Here is a 14,717-nt window from a genome sequence, read left to right on the forward strand (position 1 = left end):
TCCTATGTGATCTTTATCAAGCTCATGATAAAGATCAAGGCCAATCTAATATGGTGATGGAAATAAATACAACTACTTATTACATAAGTCTTGTTCTTTGTTTAGACTTCTTGTATGCCTCGTCTTCTTCTTTGTATCACCTCCATTGGATAGCCTTCTTGAGTCTTCAATTACATTACATGATTGAAAGTAAAACTAATCTAATGAACTTATAAGAATAACTCGAGTTACATTCGAGATTTATGATTACAAAGATTGACGATATGCAAGTCGTATTTAAAACCAAAACCAAAACTATTACACTAAGGTCGAAAGGCCATAACCATTCACCATGCTCATACAACACATAAAAGCATGTTAAAATACATAATATGATCTTAATATATCATATTATCCATGATCTAATCATAAAAATAAAATATGACAAAAATCAGAAAAATCAGAATCAAATCAGAAAAATAAGAATCACTGTTTACGGGCAGTAAACGACGTCAAACGACTGACATACGAGTCGTTGATAGCTTTAGCTATCAGTTTTGTTCAGACGCTCATTTACCTATGGAATAGGGTATTAGTTTGCGTAAATCGGACACCAGACCCAGACACCAGACCCAGATTTCAGCAAATCTGCAACAATCAATTCATAATCCGTATCTAAAATGATTCTCATAATTAGAAAAAACATAAATCATGTATATATCAGTATATATACAGATTACATAATCATCTTATGATTATACAACTCACATGAATATCATATATTCAAAACCATACATATATAAGCATATTATATCAACATCAAATCATGGCGAATCACGTGCATGCTCATATATCGAAAACAGTTAAACACATAAACGAATTAAAAACTTTTCGCAAGTAGCTCTGATGCCATTGAAGGGTTTTTAGCACATAAACGCAACGAAATGTAAACCTAAATCTTAAAAAAACCGAAACCCTCCGCATGATCCATGCGAAAAATAATATTTAATTCATAGTTCAGTATGTTTACCTTAAGAAGCTTTAGTTTATTGGAAAGATGGAGGTCTTTAATAGCGATCCAAGAATCACGAGCGGAGATCCTTAGCAGCTGCTCCTCAAGTGTGAAGCACTCCACCGGTATCCACCAAGAAAACGATGTAATGGAGAAGGAGGAGGTAGAGAGAATTAGGATTTTGTAAAATTGTTAGGTTGAGGCAAAAATAGGGTCTATAATAGTATATTTATAGGCAAAATTTTCAGCTGAAAATTTTCCGATAAAATATTATTATTATTAACCCTTTATTATTCTCACTAATAATTAAAACACATTTTAATTATTAATCCTTTTTCTAAACTCTTTAGAAATAATTCTCTCACTTGATTTAATTTCCAAAAATTAAATTCTTAATTAATAATATTAAGAACCTTTTCTTAATTAATTTATAATCAATTAAATCTCATTTAATCGATTATTAAATTTTCTAATTAATTATTTATTTCATAAATAAATAATTATCAGCCATTATTAATTAATTCCTCCACCATTAAATCATTCTCTTTTATGGTGTGACCATGTAGGTTCAATATTAAGCCGGTAATAGAAATAAATAATAATAAAACTATTTTATCATTATTTATATAAATTCTCTAATTCATTAAATATGATTAATTAATTAATCATATTTATTCTACATCGTGAGGGATACTTCTCAGCATATCGCGACTATCCGGATAATACGAATTCACAACTTAGAATACCAAGAACCTATTCAGTGAGTAGTTACCGTACAATTAATTCCTTCTACCCTGCAATGTCACGATTAAATACAAGGCATGGAACTTGTGTCAAGCCTATCTTATTTAATCACTTGCTTTCCCATTCACTATGCTTAGTTCTATTTAATGTAAATTAGAAACTCCTTTCTAATTTCATTCACTCTGGCCAGAGATTCTTGAACTAGCATAAGTGGATCAGCATTGAACATTCTCTTCCTTCACTGGAAGGGGTAGATCCTTTATTGATCATACACTATCTTCGTGTACAAATTCCTATACCCAGTAGAGCCCTTATAATTGTCCCTTGAGACTAAGAACTGAACCAAAGCATAGTTCAGTGTACACAAGATGACTATGATGACCTCAAGTCTAAGGATACTTGTACAACTATCACTATGTGAACAACTGCTGACACGTGAGTGAACTCCATCAGTTTTCAGCTGTGTGAGTCATGTTCAGTGAACTTATTCTATAATAAGTACCTACATACTAGCTATAGTGTCACCACACAAATGTCTATGAGAACAGACATCCTTCATAATGAAGCAAACATAGTATGTACCGATCTTTGCGGATTATTAATTACCAGTTAGTAATCCTACGACCAGGAACTATTTAAGTTTAGAGTTATCATCTTTTAGGTCTCATTATTATGATCTGATCACAATCCATAAAAAGTTTTACTCTAAACTGTGGTATATCTTATTTAAACATTTAAATAGATAGAGCTTATAATAAAAACAAAACAAGTCTTTTATTAATATCAATGAAATCAAAATAGATTACATAAAAGTTATTCCTAAATCCTCATACATGATTGGACATAGGACATATCTCTTTCACAAAGTTCCAGAATCAATCTCAACGATTATCAACAATCAAGAATATCCATAATTTATAAAAATCGAAGTTAAAAATAATACAAAACCTAAAACTCGAACAACACCTCCCAGGGGTTATACGCACAAATTAACTACAAAAATTCGTTCCTAAACTCAAAACAAAGCTAATGGAATCAACTAAACGATTAGACGATTCTTAAATCGAAAACACCTAAATCGAACATAAACCCAAAAACATGAATTGAAAATCAACTCAACAACACATCAAATTGATGATATGAATAGAAAGTAGAGATCGAGAGGATCATTTTGGTTACTCACATGATCGATTTGGTGACAGGAACACGATGAAATTTGTGATTGAATCTTTGCAGTTGTTCTTCACCCACACAAACTATTTCTTGATTTTCTGATTTTTAATTATAATTAACTAATTAATTAATAAGTAATCAGGTATTTATATTACTGAAAATAATACCCCTAAATAAAATTAAGGGGCTAATTACACATCTAATAAAAATATTTGGCCCCAATTTTTATAATTATTGGGTATTAATTATGAATTTTTAAATATCCATTAAATACAAAATAATTGTCAAAAATTTCCAAAAATTGTGAAATTACAAAATGCAAAGAAAAATGATGTTTGATAATTTCATGATCATATAAAAATAAAAATGTGATTTTTGTGAGGTTTTTGACACCCGAAGGTGTCCGAAAAAGTTATTTTTTTCGTGAACGAGGTAAATTTGTAAAACGTCTAGGGGTTTAGAATAACGATATGGGATAGGCCGTTCTTTGCAAAATAGGGCCAATATTTTTGTTTGAAATACAGGCTTTTAAAACACTGTTTGATCTATACGAGTTTTAATATATAATATGTAACTTATGATAAAACACTCGATAAATACCTGAAATATGTTCCGAGCAAAACAAACAACACATAACACTTAGCAATCAGGGTTTTACGACTCAACACGTTTAATCACATAATAATACACATAAATATCTTTATTGTGATATAATACAAGCGTAATTTTCTCGGTCGTTACAACGTTACTCTATCACCGGCTCAATCTGCCTCGTCGGTTTTGTCTCTATCAAAGAAAGATGCTTATTTAGTCATCTCGCATATCAATCATGTCTCAAACCAACTTCACATAGCCCGTATCGTCTACCCGTACGTGTATTATTGACTCGTATAAGAATTATTAACAAATAAGACTCGATGAACCACATAATTCACATAACACATAAGTCACATAGTCATTTTAGGTTTAAAATAATTTTAAGAATCGAATTCGACTCGCTATTCGCTTAACTAAACAATATAAGGCTCGTTTCCTATTTTTCGGGATTTATTGGACTGGTCTTTATACGTAATAAGGCTTATAAGTAAATAAATATCGAAAGTCGACTCAATTCTAAAAGAAATTAGTATTTAAAACTATTTTTAATGAAAACAGATCATTTTTCTGAGCCGAAGGGCTTTCATTTTCCTTAAATCAGATAAACGGTTAAATGATTATTAAATAAATACAGATAAAACAATTTTTTATTCAATATAAATAATTATCCCTAATTATTGGACCATAAACATATTTTAAAATAATTATTTGGGAAAACATTAGAATTAAAAATGATTTTTCCATAATTTTTTGAATTAAAATGAATTTATTATGATTTATTGAAAATAATTTGATTAATTATCAAAATAATTAATCATTTTTAAATAATTAATAAATAAATAATAAATAATTAAAGAAATAAATAATTCTGATTTTTAGAAAATATTTCACAATTATTTATAATATAAATAAATTAATTAATTAGTTAATTAATCAATTTATAAAATAAATAAAAACATATTTTATAAATAATAAAAGTAAAAATAAAAAAAAATCCAGAAACACTTGTCAGAAAACAATCTCTGACAAAAATGAATAAAAACCGGGTGAAACAAACGGGTCAAACGGGTCAAAATCCGGATCGTGAAGAACACGCCGGATTTTGCCCAGAATCCGGCCACCGGAGCAACCTCCGACCAGCCGTTTTCTGGCCAAAAACAACACCGTTTGGTGTGTTTTTCACAGGGTTTCAATTCCAAATCATCCTAGCAATCTAACTTCGGCCAAAACGAACCAAAAACATCCCGTAATCTCCAACTCCGGCAAAATCGATCAAAACTCCGGCCAAACATCAATCCAACGATTCTGTACATGAAACTTCGCGTTCTATAGTTCAAATCAAAGTTATGAACTCTACAATCAAACCCCTAACATCTTAGGAACCAAATATTCATCAAACTCAAAATGTATAAATAAAAAATTGAACATAAACCTTAGAAATCGAATATACTTATCCATGAATCGTTTGTACAATTAAATACCATGAATCGATCAGAAATCATTATATAAAGGTATATCAATCATCAAATCATCCTAATAACCCTAGAATAAAAAAGACCCAGTTCGAACATAAACCCTAGAAATCGAAAATCAAAATATACAAATTAAAACATAAAATTGATGTAAAAATAGGAAGAACATATCAAAACCTTTGATTTGAGTACTTGAATCACTCGATTTGGTGCAGAAATCAGATCAAAATTAACGTTTGATTGTGCAACCCGAACCCGAAAATCCAACCCGAATTTCAGAGAATTGGTGTATTTTTCTAATTTTTGATAATTAATTAATAATAAATAAATAAAAATTAAACTATTTATAGTAAGTAAAATTAATACTCCTAATTAAAATTAAGGCACTATTTATACATCTTTTAAAATTAATTGGCCCCTAATTTCATAATTTTTGAGTATTAACTTTTAATTATTAAATATTTAATATATACAATATATATGCCAAAAATTCCCAAAAATTGTGAATAATTCAAAAATACAAAGAAATGGTATATTTGAAAGTCCTATAATTTTATAAAAATGAAAATGTGATTTTTGCGGGGTTTTTAACACCCAATGGGGCCTGGAAAAGTCATTTTTCGTGAAACAAGAAAATTTATAAATTATCTAGATGTTCAGAATAATGCGTTGGTACAAGCCATTCTAAGAAAAATAAGGCCAATTATTTTATTTGAAATATCAGTTATTAAAACATAGTTTGGGTCGTATAAATTTTAATATGAAGGCTTTAAATATGAAATAAAATATCTGATAAATACACAAAAAATACCTTGACAATACTGAATACACGTAACACATATAAGTACACATAAATGACATAACAAAACATATAATTTATTTTTATTACGATATATTACAAGCGAAATTTCCCAGTCATTACACAGACTCACCACCTTCTCCAAGATTCGCTTGATTTGTCGATTAGACACTTCAACCTGCCCATTAGTCCGAGGATGATAGGTTGTGGCCACACGATGATTCACATGATGATTCACACGATACCTTTCCATTAATGAAATAAACTTGTGATTGCAGAAATGCGTTCCCTCGTCACTGATTATTACTCGTGGAGTACCGAAACGTGTGAATATGTTCTTATGAAGAAAATTTGTCACCACTATAGCATCGTTGGTTGGTAAATCCTTAACCTCAACCCATTTAGACACTTAATCTACTTCCAGGAGAATATATTGATTGTTGCACGATGATATAAATGGTCCCATGAAGTCTATTCCCCACACATAGAAAATATCAACTTTAGGAAGCACGTTAAGAGGCATCTCGTCCCTCTTGGACATATTCTCAACCTGTTGACAATGATCACATCTTAACACAAACTGATGAGCATCGTTAAACAAGGTTGGCAAGAAAAATCCCTCCTGAAAGATACGGGCGGCGGTCTTTTCTCCACCATAATGACCACCATACGCTGTGGCATGACAATCTCACAAAATACCCTCCATTTCAATATACGGAATGCACCTCTTGATTATCTGATCTGCCCCAGTTTGAAAAAGAATGGCTCATCCCATAGATACCCCTTCACTTCATGTAAAAACTTCTTCTTTTGAGCATAAGAAAATTCCGAGGGAATCACATTACTCACAAGATAGTTCATAATATCTGTAAACCATGGTTCTTCTTCTTGTACCCAAAAAGTTGCTCATCGGGAAAAGATTCGTTGATTAACGTGTTATCGTGTAAAGGTTTACCATGATCTTCTAACCGTGATAGATGATCCGCTACCTGGTTTTCTGTACCTTTCTTGTCTTTGATTTCCAACTCAAATTCCTGAAGCAAGAGAATCCATCGAATCAATCATGGTTTTGAATCTTTCTTTGAGACCAAATATTTAATAGCTGCATGATCAGTGTAATCCGTCACTTTTGTCCCAAGCAAGTAAGATCTGAATTTCTCGAACCCGTAAACAACTGCCAAAAGCTCCTTCTCCGTAGTAGTGTAATTCAACTGAGCATCATTAAGGGTTTTACTAGCGTAGTAAATCACATGGAAAATATTCTTCTTTCTCTGACCGAGAACAGCTCCAACTGCAAAGTCGCTAGCATCACACATCATCTCAAAAGGCTCACCCCAATTAGGTGCAGTAATAAAAGGTGTTGTAGTCAACTTCTTTTTCAGAATCTCGAAAGAAGCTAAACATTCTTGATCAAATTTGAAGGGAACATCCTTCTCCAACAAATTGCACAAGGGTTTAGAAATTTTGGAGAAGTCTTTAATGAATCGCCGATAAAAACCCGCATGACCAAGAAAACTGCGGATTCCTTTAACTGAGATTGGTGGAAGAATATTTTCAATAGTCTCCGATTTCACCTTATCTACTTCCGGCCCCTTTCTAGATACCTTGTGCCCAAGAATGATACCGTGTTGCACCATGAAGTGACATTTTTCCCAGTTAAGCACCGGATTGGTCTCAACGTACCTTTTCAGCACCAAGCTCAGATTATGCAAGCACTCATCATATGAAGATCCGAAAATGTAAAAATTATCCATGAGCACCTCCATATTTGTACCAATCATGTCAGAGAATGTAGCCATCATGCATCTCTGAAAAGTAGCAGGTGCACCACAGAGCCCGAAAAAAACTCGGCGGAAAGCGAAAGTGCCAAAAGGACAAGTAAAAGTGGTCTTCTCCTGATCTTCTGGGGAAATACAAATCTGATTATAACCTGAGTACCTATCCAGAAGGCAATAATACTCATGACCAGGCAACCTATCAAGCATTTGATCGATGAATGAAAGCGGAAAATGATCTTTTCTGGTGGCTTTATTCAACTTCCGATAATCCATGCATACTCTCCACCCTGTGACTGTCCGAGTAGGGATGAGCTCATTCTTCTCATTAGCTACAACTGTAGTGCCTCCTTTCTTAGGCACACACTGCACCAGGCTCACCCATGAACTGTCTGAAATAGGATAAATGATCCTTGCATCCAGCCATTTAAGAATTTCTTTTTTCACCACCTCTTTCATGATAGGATTGAGTCTTCTATGATGTACAACAGTAGGTTTACTTCCTTTCTCAAACAGAATTTTATGCATACAATAAGAAGGGATGATTCCCTTGATATCCCCTATAGTCCATCCGATAGCTGATTTGACTCTCTCAGAATTCAAAAAAGCTTTTCTTCATCACAGGTTAGACACAATAATAATAGGTAATGTAGATGCATCACCTAAAAATGCATACCTCAAGTGAGCCGACAGTGGTTTGAGCTCAAGTGTGGGAGCTTCTTTAATAGATGGTTTAAGAACCTCTTGAGAATTTTTTAGCTCCACTATTCCAAGAGACTCGAATGGAATATCCAACTTCCTCTTCCACGGAGATGCATTCAACAACTGAAGTTGCTCTGCTCCTTCATCTTCAATATCAAATTCCCCTGTCAAAGCTCTCTCTAATGTATATGACCTCAGCAATTGCTCCATCTCCAAATTCACTATAGAGTCGACCAGTTCTACTTTATAGCACTCCTCTTCATCTGTTGGGAATTTCTTTGCATTGAACACATTAAAAGTGACATCTTGATCTTAAACCCTCATTATAAGCTCTTCTTTTTGCACATCGATCAAAGTTCGGCCTGTAGCTAAGAATGTTCTTCCCAAGATAATAGGAATTTTCTTATCCTTCTTAAAGTCTAGAATGACAAAATCAACAGTAAAGATAAGTTTATCCACCTTAACCAAGACATCTTCCACTATACCTCTCGGATAAGTGATGGACCGATCGGCCAGTTGTAAGGAAATGTTTGTAGGTTTTGGATCAGGCAACGCAAGTTGCATGAAGACAGATAATGGCATCGGATTGATACTAGCTCTCAAGTTGCACAAGCACTTGTCGAAAGATAACTTTCCCATAGTGTATGGTATCGTGACGCTTCCCGGATCTTTAAGTTTAGGAGGCAATTTCTACTGCATCACCGCACTGCACTCTTCCGTTAGAGCAACCGTTTCCAACTCTTCAAGTTTCAACTTTCGAGATAGAATACCCTTCATGAACTTCACATAGCTCGGTATCTGTTCTATAGCTTCCGCAAAAGGTATGTTAATATGTAATTTCTTGAAAACCTCCAGAAACTTGGCAAACTGCTTGTCGATCTTCTATTTCTGAAGTCTTTTTGGATATGGAGGAGGCGAATAGACTTATTTGTTGCCTGTATTCTGCTCAAGAGTAGATTGTTCAGCAGAATTTTTGTTCATTTTTGCTTCGCCATCCTTATGATAAGCATTATCAAGATTTCCATTATCTGGTTTAGGGGAGAGCACGGGCGCGCTGAGAGGTAGCGCGGGTGCGCTGACCTTCTGCCCATGCACTTGTTCGTTTTGCTCAGCTACTGATTTTTGATGGTTAACAACTTTTTTAGATCACAAAGTGATTGCTTTCAACTGTTCTTTGACTTCCCTCTTGCCTGGGTTAGCCTTTGTATCGCTAGGAAGAGTTCCTTATGGTCTATTCAATAACACATTAGCAATTTGTCCTATTTGATTCTCCAAAGTTTGGATTGAAACCATTTGGCTTTTACACATTAGCCTCAATTCTTCCAATTCAGATTTTTCATTAGCACATTGACCAACACTTCCATGAGCTTGTTGTTGCATTCTCTGTGGTTGAAATTGTTGCCTTGGTGCATACTGTTGTTGAAAACCAGGAGAGTTGAATGGCTTGGCTCCAAAATGCTGGTAAGGATGTTGTGGATGTTGCATACCACTCTAATTATTGCTCCAGCTAAAATTAGGATGGTTTCAATTATTAGGATGATAAGTGGCAGGAACTGGTTGTTATGGTCTCTGAAAATTGCTCATAAACTGTGCTGACTCACTAGTTATAGCACATTGTTCCATCACATGTGCACCTACACACAGCTCACAAACACTTGCTATCTGATGAACTCCATAATTGGCCAGAGAATCCACTTTCATAGTCAACGCCTTTAGCGGAGCCGCTATAGCCGTAGCTGTATCCACCTCCAGAATTTCTGCTACCTTTCCTTATGGTAGTCTCTGAGTTGGGTTCCGATATTCATTAGTAGCCATCATTTTGATTAGCTCATAAGCTTCCTCATAGCTCTTAGCCCATAAAGCTCCACCTGATGCTGCATCTAGCATAACTCTCGACTGTGCTCCCAACCCATTATAGAAGCAATTGATAACCATCCAATCAGGCATTTCATGATGAGGACACTTCCTAAGCATCTCCTTGTAGCACTCCCAAGCTTCACATAAAGACTCTCCCGACTGATGTGCAAATTAAGTAAGAGCATTCCTTATTGCAGCTGTTTTTTCCATATAGAAGAATTTAGTAAGAAATTTCTGAGCAAGATCCTCCCATGTCGCAATAGAACCTGCTGGTAGATAGTGCAACCAGCTCTTAGCTTTATCCCTTAGAGAAAATGGGAAAAGTCTCAGTTTTACAGCATCTTTCGAAGCACCGTTGAACTTGAAGGTGTTGCAAATCTCAATGAAATCTCTAATGTGCATATTGGGATCTTCCGTTGGAGCACCCCAAAAATGGACTAAATTCTGTACCATTTGAATCGTGTCAGGCTTGATTTCAAAGGTATTAGCTGCAATGGATGGTCTGACAATGGCAAACTGAATGTCACTGATTTTCGGTTGAGAATAGTCCTTCAATGCTTTCGCTTCTGCTGCTGGTTCTCCCATTGCAATGATCACTTCCGTTTTTACTTCTTCTAGTGTGTCCTTACGAGATTGAGAACATGTTCGCATACACGCTCGCTCGAATACCTGAAACACACAAGCAAAGTAAAGTTGGTAAGAGAAATAAACTGAGTCGGTGAAATTTAACGACCACTGATGATAAGCGTATAAACTAAATTTAACACGGATCCCCGGCAGCGGCGCCAAAAACTTGTTCGCACAAAAATATGCAAGCGTACACGGTCACAAGTAGTATAAGATTAAGTTTAGTTCATTCCACAGAGATTGATTTAATTCAGAATATGCACTTATGCAACAATATATGATTATTATTCACTTCTAAGATAAGTATCAAATTGAGTTTCATTATCTAAAAGTAATTATGTTAGAATGAATTAACTAAGAGATTAAAAATCAAGTTACTTATATGAAATAAAACATGGGATTCGAACTTCATTAAATACTTTGTTCAGAGTTTATGCCTTTCATTATAGTATGTGACGGTTATGATAACTAATCAGACAACACAAAATTAGTACACGTTATCTTTCATTATACGTATACCCTACCACTCAGCATCCAAAAATTAGATAGAAGCCGGATTACACCAATTATGTTTAGACCCTATATGTCTATAAGATTTGAAAACATAATGGTTTAAGAGCAAGTTATCCATTGAGATCACATAGGGCAACATAAGATGGTTAAAATTACACTACGAATCATTCATGTTAAAATATCCATAAGCCTATGCTAGTATGGCAAGTTCTAAACCCCTATATCCACTTTCGTATTCAATAGAGATTAACAATACAACTTAGAATTTAGCTACACATCCAAGAAGATTAAGCACATCCATACTAGGAAATCAATAATTCATCACACACTGAAAACTTTAGGCAATCAACTACTAAACTCAAAAAATAAATACGTTAGAATTCCATGATAACGATTAGTTCATAATCGAACAGCTCATCATTATGGGTTCTGTAATATCCGGGATATCGCGTGTAATTATTTTATCAATAAATGATTATTATATGATTATTATGGGATTTTTAGTGAATTATCTGTTGATTGATATTGATAAATAGATGTATATATGTGATTAAAAATGATTATATTAATTTTAATATGTCCAGAATAAAATATAGATAATTGTGATATTTTTTTGGTAATTTTTGGATCGTTATATGATTTTATAATGATTTACAGATTCAATAATTATTTTCTGAATAATTACAATTATTTTATAAAGTCGGAAAATCGTCCAACCTCAACCGTTTTTACGTTTTTACAACCCGAAACTCTTCCGAAAACACTTTCCTAACCTAATCTGGTAATTCCAGACATTTTCCGTGTTTTGACTTTTTTGATCCGGATTACGGTTTGACTCATGCGCGTCCAAGCGCATAATTTTCGATACGATAATTATTTCGATTTATCAACAAAACCCGTATTCTCGAAACATGGGATATTATTACATTATTTTTGTATAAAGTGTTTTATAAGAAGCCCGTTTTGGATAATTATCCAATACGGGTATTAAAACAGATCGTTTTTGCAGTTACTTAGCGGCTAAGTAACTAATTTATCGATCCAAAATGATCCAACACGATCCAATATTCCATATATATATAGCCCTTTTATTATTTCATTTTAGTCGTATAATCACAATCTGTCAGTTACAACCAGTAAAATACAGAGCAAAACCATAAAAATGTTACGTTCTTGAGAATCAACCGCATGAACGAAGGTGTTATCGAACTCCGATTCAAGCGTGCAATATATCAAATCGAAGCTCTCAAAAAACTCTTTCTGAATCAATCAAATATTTTGGTGCAGAAATCAAGAGGAAGTGAGATGTAGAAAGGGAAAGCAAGTGACTGACGAGTATAAACCAACTGACAAGTGTTAGTAAAGTAAAAGCGGATTGATAAGGCAAGTGTTCCTATTCTTCTTTATTATATTACAAATACTTTGAACTCTCTTCATTATGTTACAATTATTCCAAATAGTTCCCATTCTATATTGCAATACTTTGAAGTACTTAACCCAAACCCTGATTCTTATTGATCTTGAGCCATAAACCTGATTCCTCATAAACTATTCATTGTTGATTTCTCAGATACAAACCACACCTATACGATACTACTTCAAAAATACATATCCACCACATACTAATTCTTGATACAAGATTGCTTAACATACCAACCCTTATATCTTGTATAAAAGAAGACCAATTCTTGTAACTCTTGAACCCTTGGGTCTTCTGCTCTCTGATTCTTTCCTTGATTGAAGCCCAACCCTTATGTTTTCCTTGTTATTTCATGGAATTACAGATCATCACATGCTTCAAGATAAATGTTATTTATGACTCAACTATTGATTTACATTGCTTATCATATTGTGATTCTGGAATTGGATTGTTTTTAAATATGGACCAGATTCATGGTCAGACCAGATGCGTGGTCATAATAGGCCAATGTGTGCCCAAGATCCAGTATATAGAGCAAAGTTGCTCGGGGTTAGTGTGTGACTGATCAGCAGCCTAACCTTGTTTTTTTAAAAATGAAAGTGAATATCCAATTATAATCATTGCTTATCAGTAGACTTGATTCCTTATATCATTTCACTTGATCATTGTTTAACCTCAGTGTTGTCATTGTGACTTGCTGAGCTAGTTAGCTCACTCTTGCAAATCTGTTTATATTTTTTCCAGTGAAAAAGGAAACTGGTGGTAGCGAGGATCCCCAGACAAGTGTGCGAGCTAGGTATCCAGATTGAGATGGAATAAGCTAGAAGATGATGTTTGGCTTAGCTTGTGTTGATAGTTTGTAATAAAGTTTAAACTTCCGTTATAAGACAAATAAACTGGAATTTGGAACGATTGTAATATAAATGAGGTTGTAGCTTGTGGGCATACTTTGAACTCAGTCGATCCGTAGATTATGGTAAGTAGGGTCATTGCATGTATATCATTATTATATTCACAAACAGATTTAAATATGGCGTGTGTGTGTGTTGTGGACCCCAAACTTCTGACCCGGGTTTGGTGGGCGTTACAGTTTTGGCATCAGAGCCACAGTTTAAAGTCACTGCCACAAGCCTAGATTGTCAGGAATGGGTAAATGGTTAAGGTTAGTATTAGGAAATAAAGAAATAGAACGTCGAGAAGTTGAGTACGACTAAATGGTAGGTTTTAGTATGATTCGTGACGAGATTCGAGATTCTTATTTAGCAACATGATTTTTAAATAGCAACGATGGCAGATTCCTTTATTTCGATATCATCTGATTACTCAGAGCCTTCCGTCGGAGGACCGTCATCTGATCCACGTCCTGGTCTTCCACCGGTGTCAGCCATAATACCTGTTGCGAGGGTTGCACCAATGCGAACTATTCTACCTCCAAGTATGAGACCACCTATTCAAGGACCTCTACCTGTTGATTCTGATTCTATTGGACATTCGGCTGGGGGTGCGTCTTAGGATTTTGTTGATCCTATTATAAATCAGATTCTCTCATTCCCTATTTGTGAATTTTTCTATCTAAACATTGTTTCTTTTCTCGGGAATTCTATCGGTCGATTGGGGCAAACAATGCATACGCGTTGAGTATTTGTCTGTGTAATAAAAGGGTCTGGTGGGATGCCATCGAATTATGTATTGTGAACTATGCAGTGACTGGCCATCTTATGTACTTGTATGGTTGCTCTCAGTCATACCTACAATTTCTTCACTATTCCTTCTCATTCAATTTCCTTGATTTTGAAATTTCATTTGGTAATCTATGATAATGAATTTCTTCACTAATTTCCAGTATGAGGCTCTTCTTTTAGAGTGAGAAGCCCTGTAGGGCACATATACGGGAACTACAACACATTATTAGGACTATAGATGTCGGCAGGAATGTGAAGGAATTTCGGAATAAAATTCAGGTGACCCGGAGAGTACATGAAACTAGACGACGGAGATGATGTGACGGCTGATATATGTATAATAATGTGTGATATGTAAGATCAGA

General features: G+C 34.3%; 1 protein-coding gene and 1 non-coding gene across 2 annotated transcripts; one reads left to right on the plus strand and one right to left on the minus strand.

The window, feature by feature from the left end:
- Nucleotides 1-6,185: 6,185 nt before the first annotated feature.
- LOC141674003 (uncharacterized) lies at nucleotides 6,186-8,892 on the minus strand. The gene is made up of 6 exons (XM_074480731.1): nucleotides 8,572-8,892; nucleotides 8,228-8,529; nucleotides 7,624-7,750; nucleotides 6,904-7,206; nucleotides 6,732-6,810; nucleotides 6,186-6,448 (listed from the first exon to the last, which is right to left on the minus strand). The coding sequence occupies exons 1-6, from the start codon at nucleotides 8,890-8,892 to the stop codon at nucleotides 6,186-6,188; spliced, it is 1,395 nt and encodes a 464-aa protein (XP_074336832.1).
- Nucleotides 8,893-10,198: 1,306 nt separating this feature from the next.
- On the plus strand, nucleotides 10,199-10,309 carry LOC141676393 (small nucleolar RNA R71). Its single transcript, XR_012556986.1, has one exon. It is a non-coding gene; the product is annotated as a small nucleolar RNA R71 (small nucleolar RNA).
- The last annotated feature ends 4,408 nt before the right edge of the window (nucleotides 10,310-14,717 follow it).

This window comes from Apium graveolens, chromosome 7 (genome assembly GCF_009905375.1).
Source record: "Apium graveolens cultivar Ventura chromosome 7, ASM990537v1, whole genome shotgun sequence".
Lineage (NCBI taxonomy): Eukaryota > Viridiplantae > Streptophyta > Magnoliopsida > Apiales > Apiaceae > Apium > Apium graveolens.

Coding starts and splice junctions, on each gene's coding strand:
- LOC141674003 (XM_074480731.1), bottom strand. CDS start 8,892: ATGGGAAAGTTATCTTTCGACAAGTGCTTGTGCAACTTGAGAGCTAGT. Junction 7,751..8,227: donor CCACTGTCGGCTCACTTGAG/GTATGCATTTTT, acceptor AATGCTTGATAG/GTTGCCTGGTCATGAGTATT. Junction 6,811..6,903: donor CTTACTTGCTTGGGACAAAA/GTGACGGATTAC, acceptor CTCTTGCTTCAG/GAATTTGAGTTGGAAATCAA.